General features: G+C 46.2%; 1 protein-coding gene across 2 annotated transcripts in view; it reads left to right on the forward strand.

The window, feature by feature from the left end:
* The first annotated feature begins 576 nt into the window (after nt 1-576).
* Nucleotides 577-19,633, forward strand: part of OXSR1 (oxidative stress responsive kinase 1) — an 88,099-nt gene continuing 69,042 nt past the window's right edge. For both annotated transcript variants that reach the window (XM_066550735.1, XM_066550743.1), the window contains exon 1: nt 577-787. In XM_066550735.1, coding sequence (XP_066406832.1) covers nt 718-787 — 70 coding nt within the window. In that variant the 5' untranslated portion in view covers nt 577-717. The remainder of the gene's footprint in view (nt 788-19,633) is intronic.

The raw sequence follows: 19,633 nt of genomic DNA on the forward strand, positions 1-19,633 counted from the left end.
TCACACCCACACGCTATTTTTAAACACGGAATGCGCATCCTTCGATCCTTCGAGCGCCCGGGCCGGGCCCCGCTCCTGCCGTGAGGGGATCCGGAGCCTGCGGGCAGGAGCGGGGCCCGGCCCCTCCGGCACAGGGACCCGGGAAACGCCAGCACAGGATTGACAGCCGCTCGACCAATAGGAGCAGCGGATCCGGCAGCAGCCAGCCAATCGTTACCCTCATTGCTCTTAAGCCGGCACCCGCTCCCGCCCTATGCCTGAGGGCGGGGACGATGCTCGCCGCCGCCATCTTGTGTGTGGCATCCCCGCCCTTTCCTTAGGGGCTCCTCCTCCGTCCTTCGCCTTGAAGTCCTTCCTTACCGGCCCGTCCCTTGAGGCCGGTGGGGATAACCGAGAAAACCGTGGCGTAGTCGCCTTCTGGTGGCGGGCGGGATGTTGCCACGCCACGCTCAAGATGGCGTCGGGCGGCGCCCCGCCGTGGCGGGCGGGGCGCACGCGGGTGACGTTAGCGCTCCGGGCATGGGCAGGTGCAGGAGGTGGCGGTGGCCGGAGTTGGGCCGGCGGTAGCGGCGGGAGAGGAGGAGGCGGAGGAGGAGGGGGCTCGGACTCGGCCGTGCTTCGGGGACAGCCGGGACACCGCAGCGCCTCCTCTCCGCTCCCTCGCCCCTCGGGGACGCTCCCCCTCGCGGCGCGGAGGGCGGCGGGCGCGGCGCGGCCATGGCCGAGGAGCCCAGCGCGCTGCCCTGGTCCATCAACAAGGATGACTACGAGCTGCAGGAGGTCATCGGTGAGCGGTCACTGGGGTTTGTGGGGGTGCAGGGTGCCCCTCGGATGTGGGGGTGCGAGTCCGCTGAGGAAAGGGGGGGTCCGATCCCCTTCAGCTGAGGGGGATCCTGTCACACACCGCGCAAAGGAGTGGGACTGTGTGGCTTCCCCCTCCCTCAGCCATGTGAGGCTGTGAGAGAGTCCGTCCCCCCATACTGAGCTGTGTGAAGGTCTGGCGGGCCCCTCAGCTGAGGGGGGCATCTGTCCCCCCTGTCTGAGGGGTGTGAGGGTCTGGGGTGCCCCTCAGCTGGAGGGGTCCCGTCGCACATACCCCGTCACGGACTGGGACGGTGTGACCGCCCCCCCTCCAGCCACGTATGTAGGGAGGATGTGAGAGGCTCTGTCCCCCCGCCTTGCGGGGGACTCTGAGGGGCGTGAGGGTCTGTGGGACCCCTCTGCTGAGGCTGCTGCCCCTCCTCATCTGCGTGTGCGGCCCACGGAAGGGGATGTGGGTCTGCCCCATCCCAGACGGGGATTGTGGTGGTGGCGGGGACGCTCCCCTGGCAGGGGGCTCCTCCCTGGCCTCTGCCCGCTCCTCTGGGCAGGGTCTGGGTCCCCTCGGATCCTCGGACAGGATCCGCTTTGGGCGGCTTTGCTTCCCACCACGGTGCGGTCTGGGATGTGCTGGGGGTGAGGTTCGCTCAGCGGGAGTGAACTCCGGAGCTGGCGTGGACTGTCTCCTCCTAGGGCACCCCGGTTCATTTTGGGGCCATCGCACCTCTCAGCAGTTTCGGAGCCCCGCGCTGCTGCTTTGGTCCCTGCACGGAGGGTTTGGTAGAGCCGCCCAGCGAGCCTTTTACCCTGGGATTTCGCTGCTGCCGTGCGTTTTCATTCATTGTCCTCAGCTCGAGGCCCCAGTCCTTGCTCTCTCCATTAAATGATTTTTTTTTTCCTTCTTCACTCTCTCTTGGCGTTAAGCTGCCCAGTTACCAAAGGCCTCCCGCTGTACTGATTTATTGGCTGTCTCGACCATTTTGTTGGGGTGTGTTTGAGGGATATATTGCTCTAGGGCGAGTGTGTGACACATAAGAGGTGGTGCCACAGGTGACTCTAAGGTCGGTGCCTCCCGTCTCGCCCTCCGGAGACTCGGAATGAAGCAGGAGAGTGGCAGGGCAGGCTCCCGGCCAAAGGATTTTAGGAACGAGGTTAATTCTTTGAGTAATCTTTGTGGAGTGCTTTAATTTGAAGTTTCTGGATGACGTAGCACTGTCATGCCCAGGCTTTCCATCTCTGCCTCGTGGGGAGGCTTGTTTTCTGTTGAGGGTTGGAGAGTTTGTGAAAATGCTGTTTCAAGAGATTAAATTCTTAGCATTGTTTAAAAGTAGGAAAGAACTAAAGCTGTGGAGTGGGGGAAATCCTTCTGGAAATCCCTTTTACTCTGTGGGATCAGGCTTTGTCCTCTCCCTTTGCTCAGAGGCAGCAGCAGTGCTTTAGGAAGGAGACCAAGGGAAGATGTAATCCTACAGACCAACCCTTTAAATCTCCTCTGGAAAACGTGCCCTGGGGAGGAGGATGTTCAGCCTCCCTGAGGAGCAGGAGATACAGGTGTGGGGAGGAAGGGGGAGAACATGCCACCAGTTTCCTGGGGAAAGAGAACTGAATTTCTCATAGGAAATACTTCCTTTTCTTTTGAGAGCCTGTGTGAAGGGTGTTTTGTGGTGGCAAAAGGCAAGGATTTGGACCTGACTAATCAAGGGTAGGAGCAAATGCCTCTTTGTAGCTGGGGAGCGGGGTGGGATGGAACAAAAGGGAATGTAAATACACTTCTGCTCTTGGGAGAACTTGCTGCTGGAGATGCACATCCCACAGCCTCAGGGTACTGGGAGACACACAGAGATGTGTTGTCTCCTGTTAACTGACAGAACTCGGGGAGAAATCTGGGAAAAAAGTGTTGAATTTCTTCTGTATCTTCCCCGTCCCTCTGCAAGCTGAGTTTCTGGATGTCGCCTGCTGACTGAAAGGTTGTGTTGGCATTTTGGCATGTGATGGAGCGTACACTGAGATGTGTATATTGCAAACATATGGTTTCTCTTTTTAACTTTCCTGTCCCCTGCCCCCCCTTTGCTCCTTTCAAACACTGCTGTGTCTGCCAGCGGCCTGGATGGAGATGTGACGCAAGTTTCCTAGCACGTATATGATTTGTGGGACAAAATGTCACTGTGTTAACTGAGCTGGACTGCCTTGCCTCCTGCTTCATGTCTCCTGTAAACCTCAAGGGTTTTTTGGTTGGGTTTTTTTGGTTTTTTTTTTGAGCTCTCTTTATAACTGAAGAGCTGTAAAGGTTCTTCAGCACTGAACAAAGAGACGTTCTGATGTGGAAAGAGATGAACCTTGTAGCGGTGCTTTTAAAGGATTTAACTTGTTTCCTGATGAAAAAAACCCAACATTAGTCTTAAAATTTAGAGTAAACTTTGAGATTACCAGCTCAGCTGTTTTTTCACATGGAATAATGGAAATCCATTTGTAGTCCAGTTCTTTAATTTGTACTATTTTTGCCTGAAAATAGCCATATGTGGCTTTTATTGGATGTGGATGGTTCCATAGCACTCAAGTGCAGGAATAGAAAAAGCAAGTTTCCTACCTGCAAAGAGAACCTGTACTGGAAAACTGCTCCCCTGATTCTGGCTAATACTATATATAAATAAAAAAGGATTACTCAGCACTGGGGATGACTCATGCCATTATAAAGGTGTGGATTAATATCCTTGTTGATTATGCTTGGTTAGTGTTAATAACTGCTGAGTAGCCTCCTTAGGTTTAAATAACTTCTGCTATATACTGAATTGAGGAACTTTGATCAGAGGAGAATCTGATTTCATTTTACAAAAGGATAAAATGCAGGTGGGGTAGAGGAAGCAATTTAAAAAGCATTTCAGTGAAATGTACCCCCAGAGTAGCAAGAGTTCTGCAGGTGAACAGGGCCTCTGGAGATGCTGCAGTTTTTATCTAAAAAGCAGAATCTAGTCTGTGCCGTGGTTGTGAAGGTGGTTGGTCTTCTGAGCGTGGATTGCATATAAATTCCTGCAGTCTTCTTTTTGAAGCCTGAAAAAAATTCGACCTCATGCTGCTTGTGCTGATCAGATACTCACACATTCAGGTTCCCCTGGATCTCACAATTCCTCTTGGAAATGCTGGTAGCAGGAGTGAAGTTGGTTGGAACTGGGTCATTCTCGTTTTGCTACTTTTTTGGAAAGATTGGAGCCGTGCTGACTGTGGCTGTTTGATTTAGGAGCATCCCCTCTGCTGCAAACAGCCCATGCCAGAAACAGGAGATAAATTAGTGGTGGGAGTGCTCCCAGGCTCTGCTCCTGTGCCCTCTCTCCCCTGACAGATTCCTTTGCAGCGATGAGGACAGTGCAGGCTGCATGAACAGATGTGGTGGGAGTTTCTTATCCCATCAGAAATCAAGGCTAAATTGAAAACTGAAGTCACCATTTTAGGAATGATTAGTTTTTTTAATGACTGTGGTTCAAGTAGCTTTTAGTTGGGTTTTGCATGTGATAATGTTGATCTTTTGGGGCTGACAATTAGATTTCTATCTGTGTTTATCCCAGCCCTGTGTGGGAGAACTTTTTTTTTTGTGGGTAGAGAGGAACTTCTTAGAATTAAGGTGTCTGCTCTCCCAAATTTTATCAAGATGTCCATGCTCCTCTGTCTGGTGCTTGTGTAGGAGTCTTGAGCAGAGAAATCACAGCTGTTGAAAAAGAGCAGCCTGGAGGTGCTGGCCAGGAGCAGTCAGGGTCTTTGGATATAAAAATCAGGCTGGAATGGGAGGCTCTTGTCCAATGATAACTTCAGGGCTTGGGGTTTTTTTTGTTTTTTTTTTTTTTTGGAGTGTGGTGTTCATTGCTAGCTGCGGTGCCTGTGCTGGCTGCAGCCAGTTTCACACGCCTGATATTTAAAACCCATTCAAGAAAAATGTTACACTGTACAAAATAGAACTGCCTGAGCTCTAAATGGAGTGTTTAGGATTCAGTCTTGGTGCCATATGTTTTGTTTTAGCATTTCCTCATGGATTCCCACTCCTCCCCCCCAGCTTTGCTGAGCAAAATTGATTCCTATACTGTATTCCCAGGACTCAGTCTTCAAATGAATTAACCAGCCTTTCTTTGTGTGCTCATTTTTTCCACATGAAGTTGGTGGAAAAGCTTTAATTTAATGTAACATTTAACATAATATAAAACAACTAACTTTGGACAATTGTAGATAAATTAAAAAATGAGTGGTCATTCATAGTACTTGGTCTGCTTGGGAATTGAAGTAGGAGATGCTCAGTACCAGTTTTCCTGCTGCTTGGATGTAGACAAATATATCTCGTGTGATCCTGAGTGCAACAGAATAGCCAAGCTACTCCTGCATCCAGGCTACCTTTCCTCTGGATACTTGACACATCTCATCTCTTTAAGATCTTTGATACCATTGCCCTGCTGCAATTAGAGCTGAACTAAGTCACTTTTCACCTCTGGGGAAGTGGAAGCAAAAGGTGTTTGGTTGTGCACGTGCCTTTTTTTAGTGCCCCTGTTGTCTGTGTCCTGATAGAAAGGAGGATAAAATGCACAAGGCACCAAATTAGGGCTTACAAAGCCAAGCAGTGATGAAGGAGGCTGGCTGGGAAGAATATGTGGTTGTTAGCCTTGCCTGCTGCTTGGAGGGGAGAGCAGAGACTGATCCTGCTGCTTTCAGCTATTCTGGGGTATTAAGGAAGAAAACAACACGCAGGGTGCTTCATGTGGAAGAGTTCACACTTTCCTGGGCTTGGTTTCTATGTAGCAGTTGCTTCCAGTACTGTTACGTACCTGGACCCATTAATGTTTAACACTTCCATTTCTCAAGAATCCATCCAAATAGCTCCAGTTTAATGCAAATATCTTGGCTGGTGCTGGGGAGTGTGGCTGTGCTGTGCTCCTGAGCACACCTGAGGGAGGGGTGTACATGCTGCCTGACAAATGCATGCCTAGGAGGCTTCTTGCTTCTGCAGCTGATGAAATCTTGAAGAGAATCAACTCTTCCCCAGAACCTTTGTCTATTTAAACTTGGCAGCATCTCTTTTCTTTCTGAGTGTGAGCAGCATGCCCACTAAGGCAGAGTCTGGAGATGTAATCTTTTAATAAAAGATGGAGCTCTTTAAAATGATGGCAATAACACTTATTGCTAATTGTATTAGTGCGTTGCAACAAACTGTGTCTTGGTCAGATTTTCTTGGAAGATTTCCCCAAAAATGGACAATATCCATCATAAATCTTTGCAGCCATAAATTTAGCTGTGGACATGCTAATGGAGTGCTTGTAAATTTGGTATTATTAAACTTTCTTAATAGGGAGAGACAGACTTGAGGGCTTTGTGGGTGTAAAAGAATAGCTGTTGGAGCAGTGGAATTTGGCATTGCAAAATCTTTGAAATATCAGGATGCTGGGGCTTTCCAGACAAGTTCAGCCTATTATCCTGCCTTCCCTTCAGAATCAAACAACTGAGATGCAGATATGAAGGACTTGGCTCTCCAAGTTGCTGCAGTTTCCTGTGACTTCACCTAAGGGAGTTGAGCCTTGACGTTTCTAAAAACCACGTGGAACTGCGTCTCTCTTCCTGGCAGGCCCACGGGAAAGCCTTGGAGACAGGGCTAGGTCCCTGGCTGACAGGCAGGCCAGGCTCTTAACAGAAGCTCATGGCTCCTGGTGTGTGAGAAGAGATGGGCTCCCTCTGGTAGGAAAACAATGCACATACTAATGAAGGGAGCCAGACTGTGAGCAAAATCCAACTTGTCTGGCTTGAGTAAGGCAAGATCACTTCAGCAAATGGTGTAACTGCAGCTGAGTGGCAGCAGGGATTCAGGTGCCTGAGTGGCACCGAGTGAGAATTTCTTGTGTCCCTCGTGTGCGTGAACATAAATGAAGGGACTGACCTTAGTGTGGGGTTCTGTCAGCCCTAAGTTTGATGCCTTAACTTGTCTGAGCATGTTGTTTGCCTTGAAACACTGCTCATGAGTGGGGTTTTCATGTTAATCAGCACAGCCTCCATATTTCTTGGTTTTAACTATATTAGGTGGTCCTGTCACACTGTAAAAGCAGGTAGAGATTTGTGGTAATACAAATGCACAAATGAAAAATCCAGTACTTCTTTTCACAACTGCTCAACAGCTGCAACAACCAGCAAAGTTTTTTTTCCAAGTCCTTTCACCACTCCCTGAGGTTCTTAAAGATTATTATTTCCTGGTGGGCACCACTGCACACAGAATTCTTGTTTAATGTGATTTTTCTTGTAATGAAGAGAAATTCCATCCTGGAAAAAATATTTGGTTATGTATCAACCTCCATCAAACTGGAGTCCAATGTGCCTTGCCAGGATTTCTGAGGCCACTTTGGTTCTACACACTGCTAAGTCTGCAAGGGATGATTCTCTTCCACTCTTAAAGGCTTCAAGATCCCATCTGTGAATGAAGTGCAGAATAAATTCAGAGCACTGATTCACTTTCTCACCAAATTACCATATTAGGCAAATCTTCCTTTCACCTCCCATCCCTTACAGTTTTATACAGCTTGTGCTGCATGCTTGTGAAACGACACCTTCAAAGTCTGATAACTCAGTCAAATTAAAATGCATTTGTGAGGGAATACAAAAAAGTTTTTCTGAATGAGGTTTTAATTTTTTGCCAGATTTCAATTTTCTGCTCCAACTGCCTTGTCTTGAGAGTTTGGGGCGAGGGAGAGAAACAAAATTAATGTTTTCTTTCATTTCACTTTTCCATGCTAGGCTGACTTTATAGCATTCTCCCAATGGATATTTCCTTTGGGCAGGAAATGAGCCTATGTAAATTCATTCTGGAAAGAAAAGGTACAAGCAGCTGTTAAGGAATAGTGTGAATTGAAATCCTTCAGTGATCATCTCTTACTGTAGTAAACTCTCCTTGGGTTTTGCCAGAGTTTTACTGTTTTATAGTCATGAATGGTAATTTAAGGACAAACTTTACTCTTATTGCTAGCACCTTGCTATTAATAAACCTGTGTGGGAGGATGCTGTTCCCACTTCATCCATCCACAGAGTTGAATTAAGTTAAAACTGCAGAGTGAAAATTTGACCTTGAGTACCCACCTCACTTCTGGTGAGATCTGAGTGAGCACGTGGCTTGTCCAGCAGTATCCTCTGCTGGCTTGTTGTGTGGAAGAATTGAAGCTGGCTTTTGCCTTAGAGCAGAGCTAATTGACAAATTTTACAGTTCATTACAGGGGAGGGTGTTGTTGGGTAGGAAAATGTCTAAAAAAACTCTGTGTGAATGTGGAATTTTGTTGAGGTACTTGTGGCAGGGTGTGAGATTATTGCATCTTGGGGCAGTTCAACATATGTTTTGTAAAACTGATGGTTTACTAAATATTGGATGAAAGCTCCATAGTTACTGTTGGACAGGTTGTGCATTTTCAATTTTGATTCTCTCTGAGCTAGGCTCTTGTTCATTTTCACTCTTCAGGGGATTTTAAGTCCATTTCCTTAAGTTCTGGGGTTCATTCCAGCTTTTCTGAAAAGGAAGCCTTGAAAACAGTGCAGAGGCTATTGGAAAATGATGGTGTTTGAAAAGTGAGAGAGCACAATAATGGCTGTGGGATGGAGAGCACTTACAGAATATTTTTCTTAGCGAAATTATGGGCTCGGCTGTGCTCTGAGCTGATACCTGTTGAGGTAAGTGGGGCACTGAAACTGCAGCTGGGAATTTCAGGCTGTCTCCAGCTTCAGGCAGGCAACACAGTACTAGGTTATCTGGATGTCTTGAAAATTCATCAATTCAAGACCATGTTCTTGTTGTGGAGTAAACACCTTTCCTGCAAAATCCACGGAGATGCATTTAATGATGTCAATTTTCAGAGCAAAACCAGAAAGCTCTTGTCACTTTGCTGAGACACAGCCAGTGAGGACTCCCAGGGTGGTGGAGTTCAGTCCCCTGCTCTGGCTGATGCCAAACTGTATAATCCCTATACGGAATTAATGAATGCTTGTGCTGGAAATGGCACATGGGGGAATTACTGACACACGTCCTATTAAACACTCAAACCTCCCTGTGACCCTGTCACTGCTGGGTGAAACAGCTGCTTAATGGATTCCCCACGACAGTGGGAAGTAACAATGCCTTGTCTTTCACAGCACGTGGCTGAGGCTTGGTGGTTTTCTTACCCTACTTGCTTTATGTTCAGGCTGTGTCTGCAAGGACAGTTCCCTCTGAAGGTGCAGGAAAGCTGAACCTTGGTATTTGTGCTGTCTCCAAACATAAAAGGTGTTGATACAAAAGTCTCCAGGTTGTGATTCCTCAAGATTTACCAATGGAAATGGAGTTCTTTGGAAACTTGATGTGTTATGTCTTTAGTTCCTAGGCCACTTTGTGACCCTTTCTATCTCTCACCATGTGAAGTTGTTATAAAATCGTAGAGTCATGGGATCGTTCAGATTGGAAAAAACTTTTCCCATCATCAAGTCCAGTCAATTACCCTGCACCATTGTGGTCACCACTAAACCCTGTCCCCAGGTACCACATCCAGCGTTTTTTGAACACTCCCAGGCATGGTGATTCCACCCCTTTCCTGGGCAGCCTGTTCCAATGCCTGACTGCCCTTTCAATGAAGGTGCTTTTCCTAATATCTGATATAAACCTCCCGTGGTGCAGCTTAAGGCCATTTCCTCTCACGCTCTCACTTGTTACCTGGGAGAAGAGACTGACTCCCACCTTGCTACAGCCTCCTTTCAGAGAGTTCTAGAGGACAGTGAGGTCCCCCCAGGAGCAGCAAGCAAGTTGAAAGGTGAAGCCATAAGTTCCATCTTTCATTAAAGTAAAGATAATCATTGAGGATGCCAATTGCTGTCTAATAAATAGCTTGGTATTAACAGCTAATAAATACCTTGGTATTGACTTGCAGCAAACTATACTTCACTGGAAAAAGCATCTTGAGCATGAGCAGGTTTCCTGTTGAACAACTCACCAATGCATATCTTATTTGAACAGCTGAGAAGCCTGATGAACTGGCAAGCTCAGCTCAGTTATTTGTCCAGACCCTAAGGCTCAGGATAGTTCTCATTACTCTTGGTTAAAGAATGTAATTTTTAACTAGTGGGCTAATCTTTTGTGCTGAACGGACTAAGAGATGCAGAAAATCTTTACTAGATCAAGATATTTGCTGAAAAGAAAGGATAATAGCCTTTGAGAGAGGGTATATCTGATACTTAAAAGCTTATTTACCTAAAATAACCACGGTACTATCAAACATCTGCACTGTAAGCAGACAGATTGTTCTGTTAAGTGGAAACATGGCCAAATAAAATATCCTCTACAGCTGACAATTACATTTGAGACAGAGTTCAGAGATAAAAATTGGGAGGGGAGAAAGGAGAACACTGGCTTGGCTACTGTACCAGTGCTGTGTTTTGAGCCTTGGTAATACCTGATGACAGCCAGCATGATATTTACATTGCTGCATATACCATAAAGGCAACTGACAGTGATTAAAAGGGAAGGATGAACTTTCTCCACTAAAGTTGCTGTGTTTGGAAATGAGATGTTTGAGCCTGCTTTCCATCGTGTAGAATTAGCACTGCATAGCTGCAGTGCCCTTTAAATTAGCCAGAGATGTTGGCACAAAATCCAATAAATATAATTGGTTTCAAACTAAAAATCTAATTTAGGCATGCTAATAGCATCTTAAGTAAATGTGGCAGGTCACGCAGGACTTGTGTAACTGGCCCTTGGAGCTTACTGTACTTACTGCCAGGGGGAGAATGGGCTCTGAGGTGTTCCCCAAATCACCTGGGTACCTTGGACAGCTGGAGGCTGTTTTATCAAAGGCATGATGGGAATGGCTGCTAGTCTGGACTTATTTGGGATATCCTGAGGGCTGCGGGGGTCAGGCACAGAGCCAAGAGCAGCACCCTCTGCCACCCTCTCTCCCGTGCTCTGGTGTTTGCAGTGGAAATTTTGGAGCAATGTCAGATGGGCTGATGCTCCTCCCTGGCAATCCTCTCTGCTGGTACCTTCTGTGGCCAGTGGCTTTTCCCCTGCTCTTTGTCCTCCTTGCTGGTCCTGCTCTGGTTGGAGTCTGGTGCTGGGGGCTGCAGCTCTCTCACAGGGAGGCAGTGGAAGGCTCGCCTTGGCTGCGTGTGCGCGGGCTGGTGGCTGCAGATGAGCTCAAACAGCAAAGTGACCCGGTGACAACTTTGTCACATATCTTGCTGACATGCTTTGCATGGCCAACACTATTCCTCCCCTGTGTTCCAGTCCTGGCCTGTTTTATATTGACAGGCTGACCATTTTCTCTCCAAACCTGTCACTTCCCTGCTTAGTCTGTGAGGATTCTCAACCGGAATGTTTGCTGAAGGTGGGAAACAGACGACATTTTTCTGTGTTCAGGGCCTAAGAGATACTGAAAGATTTGTGAGAGAACAATGCAGTGTGGGGTGGGGTGAAGATTTCCATAAGACTCCCCTTCCTTTCTGCAGAAACCTTGGCATTGAGTCATTTAGATTACAGTACCTAACCTCTCTCCAGCTTAGAAATGAATGCCATTTATTTATTTATAGTGTAGAGTTCAGTGGGGCCATGGGGAGATGTACCTAGCTTGGGGTATTGCCCATCAGTGGCTGATGGCTCTGAAAATAATACTGGACTTCTTACAAGTGATTGGATTTGGGTTTATATTCCTTCCTCTGAGTCTGAGACGTGAATTAAAGACTTGGGCAACAGGTCTGCAGCATTGAGTGTTTCTGTATTGATGGACCACTGGAGGGGAAGCATGTTTTAACAAGTGCTGGCAGCACTGTGTGATCTTTGCTGGCTTATCATCCTTCTCCACTGTACATGGAGCACTAGGAATCTTGAGGAATACATTGTCTTACATGGGCAGAAACCTCTGAGCTCTGGACATGGTGTGTGGTTTTCAGTGGTATTCTCAACTGTGAGAGCCCTTGTCAAGATGGTGAATAACTCACTGTCAGCAAGTTTATGTGCTGTTCAAATGTTTTGGCTGTATTTCTAATTGGCCAGCAGACTTTCAGAATATGCTTCTCCTTATTCTCTGAAATTCTTTGAGCATGCTTGATTAATGCTGGAATATCAGTTGTCTGTTGGACACTGCAGATGCTGACATAAATTGAGCAAAGGCTCTCAATATTTGAGAAAGACACATAATGGTGTCTTAATAACAGAAATCCCTTGTATTGTACTATTTGAAATCTTTGGCCTCACAACTTGCACAGAATCTCAAACTACTTGAGTTCTGGATATACTGGAATAAATGATCAGAGAGGTTTGCAAAGCTATACACCTGCAATTTAAATGAAACAAACAGGAACTCAGGAGTGAAAACTGCTTTTTCCTATTCCTCTTCCAGTTCTTCAGTAGAAGGTCTGTAGTCATCAGATGTGCTGGTGTGAAATGGAAGTCACTTGTATTTAAGTCTTAATTCTCTGCCTGGACTTGTTACCTCCCCATCCTTGCCTTTCTCAGGTGTTGTCCAGCACATGCCCTGTGTCTCACTGTACCTGCAGCCACCTCTGGCTTGAACCCAGCTGAGTGTTCCCTGCACTGGGCTGTGCTCAAGGTGAGCCTGAACCACACATGAACCTGCTGCATGCACTGATGTGAGTTGGGCTGGGCTGAAGGGCAGGGTGACATTTTGACATTGACCACACGGAAATGCAAAGTTTTAAAATGATTTATTTAAATCATGGTTGAGCTGTTGTTCCTAAAGCCTTTGCATCAGAAATATGAGGGTAGCCAGTGCCTTGTAAATGTGAGAGTTCAGCTCTTAAGCTGCCTGCAGGGCTGTAGCAGGCACGTAGTGCAGGTCCTCATATGTAGTGTGTACTTTTGCTGTGATATGTGGTCTGTGGGGATGGCTGGTTTTCCTCCATCCCCCATATAGGCTTTAAATTTGGCTCCCTCACAACTTTCCAGTTAAATCTGCTTTCACTTTCTGCCTTTGCCTATGCTTCTCTGATTTATTTCTTTCCTGCACTGTATTAGCAAGTGTTTCTCCCCCTCTTCTCTACACAGTATCTCTCCATCTCTGCTGTTGGTCAAACACTGCATGACTGGAGTTGAGAGAGGGTGCACCAAGTTAAATCTGGCCTCTTAAACCCTCTGCCAGGGCTTAAACTAGGCAATTGTACTGTGGATATGTCATCCTTCAGCTTGTAAAGAAATGTAAAGCCCTGGTTCTTCTCTCAATAGGCAATACTATTGTCAGTAAATTTGTATTGGGAATGAATCATGGAGAGGTGTCTTGGAGTGAGGGTGGCTGTGTTGGTGCAGCTCTGGGAGCTTCCTGGGGGTAGGTGCATGTCTGCGCTCCCATGTTGCTGTGGCAGGGGAGCTGTGCTCACGCCTTCGCTTTTGTAACTTTTTTGTGTTTTGGCCATGGATTATTGCTCTGCTGCTGCTTCAGTTTACCACAGGCCTCCCAACCAGAGAACAAACCCAGCTGAATTCTCCCTTTCTGGTTTTGCTGCTGTTCCCAGTGTCTCTAACAGCAGTACTCAGAGCCAGCTTGCTGTTTGAGCTCACTCTGAGCAGTGCTAGAAGCACCCAAGTGATCCTCCTGCTGATAAGGGGCTTTAACTCCACTCCTAGAATTGTTAACACTCTTCCTGCAGTCCCATGCTCAGTAGATGATACTTTGCTGTGAAAACATTTTCCTCCCCACAGGTAAGCAGACTTTTTGCCCCCTCTGTGGCAATACTAGGAGTATGTCAGAGTCCTGTTATGAATTCCCTTTGGTTTTATTAATGTTATTTGGAGCTGTTATTGTAGATGGTATCTTCCATTTTGTAGTAAGAATGTGGCATGTAGTGGGGAGATGGCTTGAAAAACATATTCAAGGACCATTAACATTGCATTACTTCACTCTTCCTGAATCGTGGGGTTTGTGCCAGCAAGACTTTGACATCCAATGGACTCTTGTTACCAAGTCCTGCTTGGGGAAAGGAGTATTCCCACCCCCTGCTGTGTTGGCTGGAAATTCGAGAGTAGGCTTTTTTTTTTTTTTTTCCCTAGCTTGTTTTTAGAAGCAGTTAATTCTTTGCAAGAGGATTCTTCTCACATGAGGGGTATAAAATAGAGGCATCACTTTGCCTTCATAGGAAATGGACCAAACAATGCAAAATCGGTCTGAATTTGCAATCCAGTATTTAATTTCTGGTTTAATTAGATGTGTATTTGTGCTCTGTAAGAATGCATAAGAACTTCTATTCCCCATCTTGTAGCTTCTTGTTTTATTGCTGTATTGTCCTTGGAATGAGTAATCAGAGCAGGGCTCCCACAGCTCTTTGGCATGAGGCTCTCAAAGAGTTGAAGCGTCCAGAGATGGAGTGAGCCTGCAGAGACACGAATACCCAGCCTGGCTTGTAAAGCATGAGAGGTTTCCTGGGCTTTGGGGTACCTGGAAGCTGAAAGTCACTGCTTGGTCCAGAGCAGCCTTGCAGGGAAGTGTTTTGTGTGCATTGTTCATAAGAGAAAAACCCGGGGGCACAATTATAAACAGAGCCTGCGTCACGAGCGGCTTTCTGGCACCGCACTCCAGATAGTGGAGGATGGATTCCAGATCTCGCTTAAAAATAGAGAGGTCGTGTGTGTGCAGGGGAGGGTGGAACTCTGGGCAGGGTTGTGTGGAGGTGTTCAGCGGAGCATTGCCCCATGCTGAAGGAGACTTGGCAATGTGGCTTATGGGGCAGGTGGAGAGCAGGATTTCCCCAGCCTTAGAAGAGTTGTTGCTGTCCTCAGCTATCCAGTGGGAAGTTCTAGAGGAGATGAAGATGAATTGTACAGAGGTGCATGGTGGAAGGCCAAGGTTGGGAGAAAATCAGATTTCCCAGTTTAGTTAGCAAAGGGGAAAAAAGTTTATCAGGTGGGTGGCCAAACACAGAAACAACCAAAGAGATTGTAGAAATATCCCTTGTAAAAGAAAATCCAAACTAGACTGATTACAATGCTGAGGAATCTGGTCTAAGCTGGGATTTGATCCTGCTTTCTGCAGGAGGATGGACTAGAGTTTCCTTCAAACCTAAATGGTTTGTAATGTTCATTTGACCCTGGGAAAGTATATTTCCTCTACAGAGGGGATTTGATACTGCAGTAGGATAAGGACTGATGCTACAAGACTGTTATGGAACACAGCCTGTTGATTGTAACAGCTTTGTGAGCAACTGAGTTGCAAAGAAGGGAAACTTTCACATCTCTGAGAGTGCCTGAAGTAAATTTAAAGCTGGGGCAACACTGTGTTGTGAGTCCTCCTACCAAGTAACTGCTTCAAAGTGCTGTTGCACGTGGTAGGAGAATCCTATCCCGCAGCCAGGATTTGATGCTGGTCTTGTGAGCGTTTGGCATGACTGTTCATTGCTTACGCACATCCCTCTGCCAAGAGGATCTCTGGCTTCAGTTCCATTTGCCTGGGAAGAGGCATCGGTGCAATTCATCCCAGTCTTACTGGGAGAGCTCAAATGTCCTTATGTGGCTGCAGAGATTCAGTTAAATTGGAGACAAAGTGTGTAGGGATGTGCTGTGTCCTCTGGTCAGTCCCCTGTCTTTCCACTCCTCCAATTAGCCTTGAAATAATTGGTTTCCATTAACTTCAGCTGAGATCTCAGCTGGTTTGTCTTTATTTTCAAAAATGGAAGCTTCATGTAAATTGTGGAACTGTAGAAGAGATGGTATCCAGGCTCCTTTGAAAGCTGATGCTGGGCCTTCATGGGGAGTTTGTCTCAACTGAAGGAGTTCAGGCTGGAGCTGTGGATGCTGAAGGTACAGGGACCATGGATGCAGGGATCCAGAGGAGATAACCTGCAAAATCAGGCTTCAGTAACTGAGTGCTTGGGGACTTTTTTATTTGGGTTATTTTAGTCCTTTCAGAGGTTGGTTTTATTTCAGAAAGAGCCATTTAATCGTAGAAACATGAAAGAAGCAGGGGTTAGAAAGGGTATGTTTTCCTCTTAAGGCGGTGTTTTCTAAAGTAGGTCGTGACCCTCTTATGCAGGAATTTTGCAGCTGCTATCCTAAGGGTTGGAACTATATCTGAGAGCCTTACAGAGGCAAAAGCAGGGGGTATTAAGCAGATCTTAATACCCATTTGGGGTCTCCTTCCTCCTCATCATCCTTCAACAAAATGATCTCCTGCTTTTCAGGAATAAAGCAGCAAGCATTTGGCTGTGCCCGGTTTTCATTGTTTTGCTAAGCCCTTATGTTGGGAGAGATTAACCAGGGAGCAAATTTTCTCCGAAAGAGGCTGAGAGAGGCTGAGAGAGGCGGAGGGAAGAGCTTCAGCGCTGGCCTTGATCAGAGTGCCTGAGGTGGGGAGTGAGTGGGAGCCCAGCACAGGAACATTAATTAACCCTGTCCTGCCCACGGCATCGGGACTGCAGTTGGCTCTGATTGCAGCAGATCTGTGACTGCTGGGAGAGTTGGTTTGTCCAAGTTGTGCTACCCTGGCACAAACGTCCCTTGGGGTTTTTCCTGTCCATAGCAGCCCAGGAAATCTCTTCTCTTCCCGCCATTGCCCGCATATTTGTTACCTGCTCCTAAACTTTACATAACTTCCTCAATGGGCTTTTCTTTTTCTCTCTGTTGGTGTCATCTCTCCCTCTGCTTGTTTTCACTTAGCAGTGTGTTCAGCATCCTTGCTGCAGCTTCTCTCCTTCTCTTGCCACCCTGGCATTTAACAAACCGTGTGGCTGCAAAGCCTGAAGTGCCCACGTTGCCATGTTTTCTGAACTCTCCAAAGAAGCATGGAAACCTGTCTTTGTTTGGTCCCAGAAGCTGCTGCTGCCACCAAAGAGCAGCTTGCTTGTGGCACATCGTGCTGCAGCTTGGCTTAATCCCCGCTTGATACGCTTTTGAGATTTCATTGTTTCTCTATAATTAGTGCTACAGAGGAGCTGAAAGAAATGACGAATTAGCGGGAGAGGGGGGAGTGGGGAGAGCAGGTGGTGATCGAACTAAAGAGAGCTGCCAGAAAAGTAGGAGCAGCAGGGAATTAAATGGGAGGAGTCTCGAGTTCAGATGATTCCCTGCCATGTGCCCAGAAGGATTTAGTTTGGGATTTCATTACTGTTCAAATAATGCCATACACTCATAACAGATCGGGTCCCTGTAGGCTGGGGCATTGTCCAGCACTTAGGGAAAAGCAGTTTCTGCCCTGAAGTCCCAGTGAGCATTGATCCCCTGGACTCGAGGACTGGAAAGGAGCTGTAGCTTGAGTGGTCCTGCTTTTAATTAGGCTGCATCTATTGTTTCTGGTAGTAACATCCTAAAAGAATAAAACACAAAGCTATTCTTTGTGTGGTGACTTCTTTAAATCCCTGCACTTCATCTTGTGAAGGACTTTGTTCACAGTAATGATGTTGCATCTGGATTGCAAGAAGGACCTCTGCCAGTTGTGCTTGCACAGACTAGGTTTAACTGGCACAGAAATTCTGGGATGTCATGCTGTGGGGGGAAGCAGGAGTATGCTGACACTATTGAGTGTCTGAGATATCCAGAAAGAGTCTTTGAACACTGTGCTTATGGGGACAGGTAGCTTTAGAGGTATAAATACATACTGAGAATCCAGCTGGGGAGTGAAAAGGGTTGTGTGACAAGACAGTCCTCTGAGGTGCACAGTCATATATTCCTCCAGCATCTGGCTTGTGTTTTCAGCCTCTATTACTATGCACTAAGACATCCAAAGAAAGAAATCATAATACTGGCACTTTGAATGTGTCAGCAGCAACATTTCTTCTGGGATCTACCTCTTTCCAAAGAACGGATACAGTGTTTGTTTTTTGTTCTGACTTCCAAAAGGCTATTGCTGTAGGGAGACCAGCAATGCTAGGAAGTGCAAACTCACTTCTGCCTTATGTCACCACTTCTGTGTATGTTGCTCTCTTTGTCTTGAGCCCTTGTGTTTTTCCTTTTTCCCCATCGAAGAAGCAGCAGAAACAAATGCAGAGAAGCGGTTACTGGGTGAAGAGGAGTAGGTCAGGGCCACCCAGGATTCCCAGCAAGTGGGAATTAATTTATGCTGGGACTGCTGCTTTCATGCTGGATTCCTGCACCTGCTGGGCACAGTGACTACAGGGAGTGCATATGGAGGTTTGTTTTTGGGGTGTTTGTCCTGTGCTTAATGTTGTGTGTTTCAGCCCTGCTCCTGGCAGTCTAACCAAATTCTGCTGTCAAAACCTCCCCTCCTTGCTCTTTCTGAGCACTTTCTGTTAAATATCTGCATAGTTCTCTCCATCATCTGTTATTTGCTCTAGAACCTGCTTACAGCACTCAAACTTTGTTTTCAAAGCCCCTTGTAAATATTCTTGTTGTTATTGCTGTCCTTTTCCTAATAACTTTGTTTTGCCTTGTGCTGTGAATAATCTCTGAGAAACAATATGTGTGCAAGTAATAAATGGCCTCAGTCTTGAACTTCTTAAAAAAACATTTGCTTTGGGAAATAATAAAGCTTTAGCAACATTAGCATTCTGTGTTCTGCACACTTGTGACATTAAAATGTAAACTCCTGAGTACAGGGAGTCCTGGCAAGCTGATGCTGATGTCCAGGGTGCACTGGCCATGCCATATAAAGTGAAGTCAAAGTCCTGTAGCTCCCACTGTAGCAGGTGCTGGTTGAAGATTAGAGGAGCAGAGTCCCACAGTTCAGGGCTTTTCAGTTTATTTCAGTGTGACTCTGAATGGAGCAGGTTTCCTCTGTCTTTCAGGGCTGAGTTTCAAGCTCTTTCCCTCACCTGGAACTTGGTATGAGAAGACTTTTGATGGTGATTGTAGGGATCTTCAGCAGCCTTTGTTTGAAAATGAAAGTTTTTGCTCCCAGTTTATGTGAATGTATGAGAAAAAAAATCACAAACCTTGCAAAAAAAGTGCTTTACCTGAATTGCAGAATCTGGAAGTAGTTTTTATAGTGTTAAAATTTGGCAAATCTGCTAAAATAGTTGTATTACACCAAAATGCAGAATAGCTGTTTTCATTTCTATTTATTTTTATTAACACTTTTTAGGTATTTGCAATACGAACATTTGAGCTATATTCCACATTTCTACCCCAATTTTATTACTGTTTATTTACTCCTTTCCAGTGAAGTGTGTAAATGTGGGGAACCATGAAGAAGGGAGAAAGTAAAACAACAAAGTGTCCTATTGACAAGAGGTGAATGTTGCAACAGCTTCTGGAAGCCAACAAAAAGGAACTTATCATCAAATAGATTTTAAATCTCACTATTGCAAACTCCCTTGCACGTCAAAGGATATGATGGTGCTGGGTACTTTAAATCCAGAACTCCCTACTTGTAGCAGTTTGAAGGGGCTGTATGTTAAAATGTGGTATTTTTTCCCCTATTGGAATTTAAATTTTCTGGGGCTGTGGTTTTCAACCCAGAAACTGAGGCACTGTGAGAGCTGGAGCTGAACCTACTTGAATGAAACCCACCTCGTGTCTTTGCATAAAATGAGGAGAGATGAGAACAGCAGTTAGTGCATAAAAATATTTGAAAAATCTCATTAGTGTTGGTAGCAAAGAGTGGCTTGTTTTGGCACTTGGGGTGAACACATCAGGTTAGAAGTCTTTGTGACCTCAGTGACATACCTTCTAAAAGTACATGAGTAGAATCACTCTTTTGTAGGGAAGCTGGAGTCTGGGGAGGGTTTTTGGTCTGCAGAGCTGTAATGATCCCTGCAAGGGATCATAAAGATCCACTTGTTTTCCTTCAGTTTGCCCAGCACTTGGATGTGGTGGCTGAGCCAACCCAGGGAGCTGCACAGTGGGGAGTGCCTGGAGTGCTTTCCCTGGGTTCTCACCTGGCTCTGCTGT

The sequence above is a fragment of the Molothrus aeneus genome, chromosome 1 (genome assembly GCF_037042795.1).
Source record: "Molothrus aeneus isolate 106 chromosome 1, BPBGC_Maene_1.0, whole genome shotgun sequence".
Classification (NCBI taxonomy): Eukaryota; Metazoa; Chordata; class Aves; order Passeriformes; family Icteridae; genus Molothrus; species Molothrus aeneus.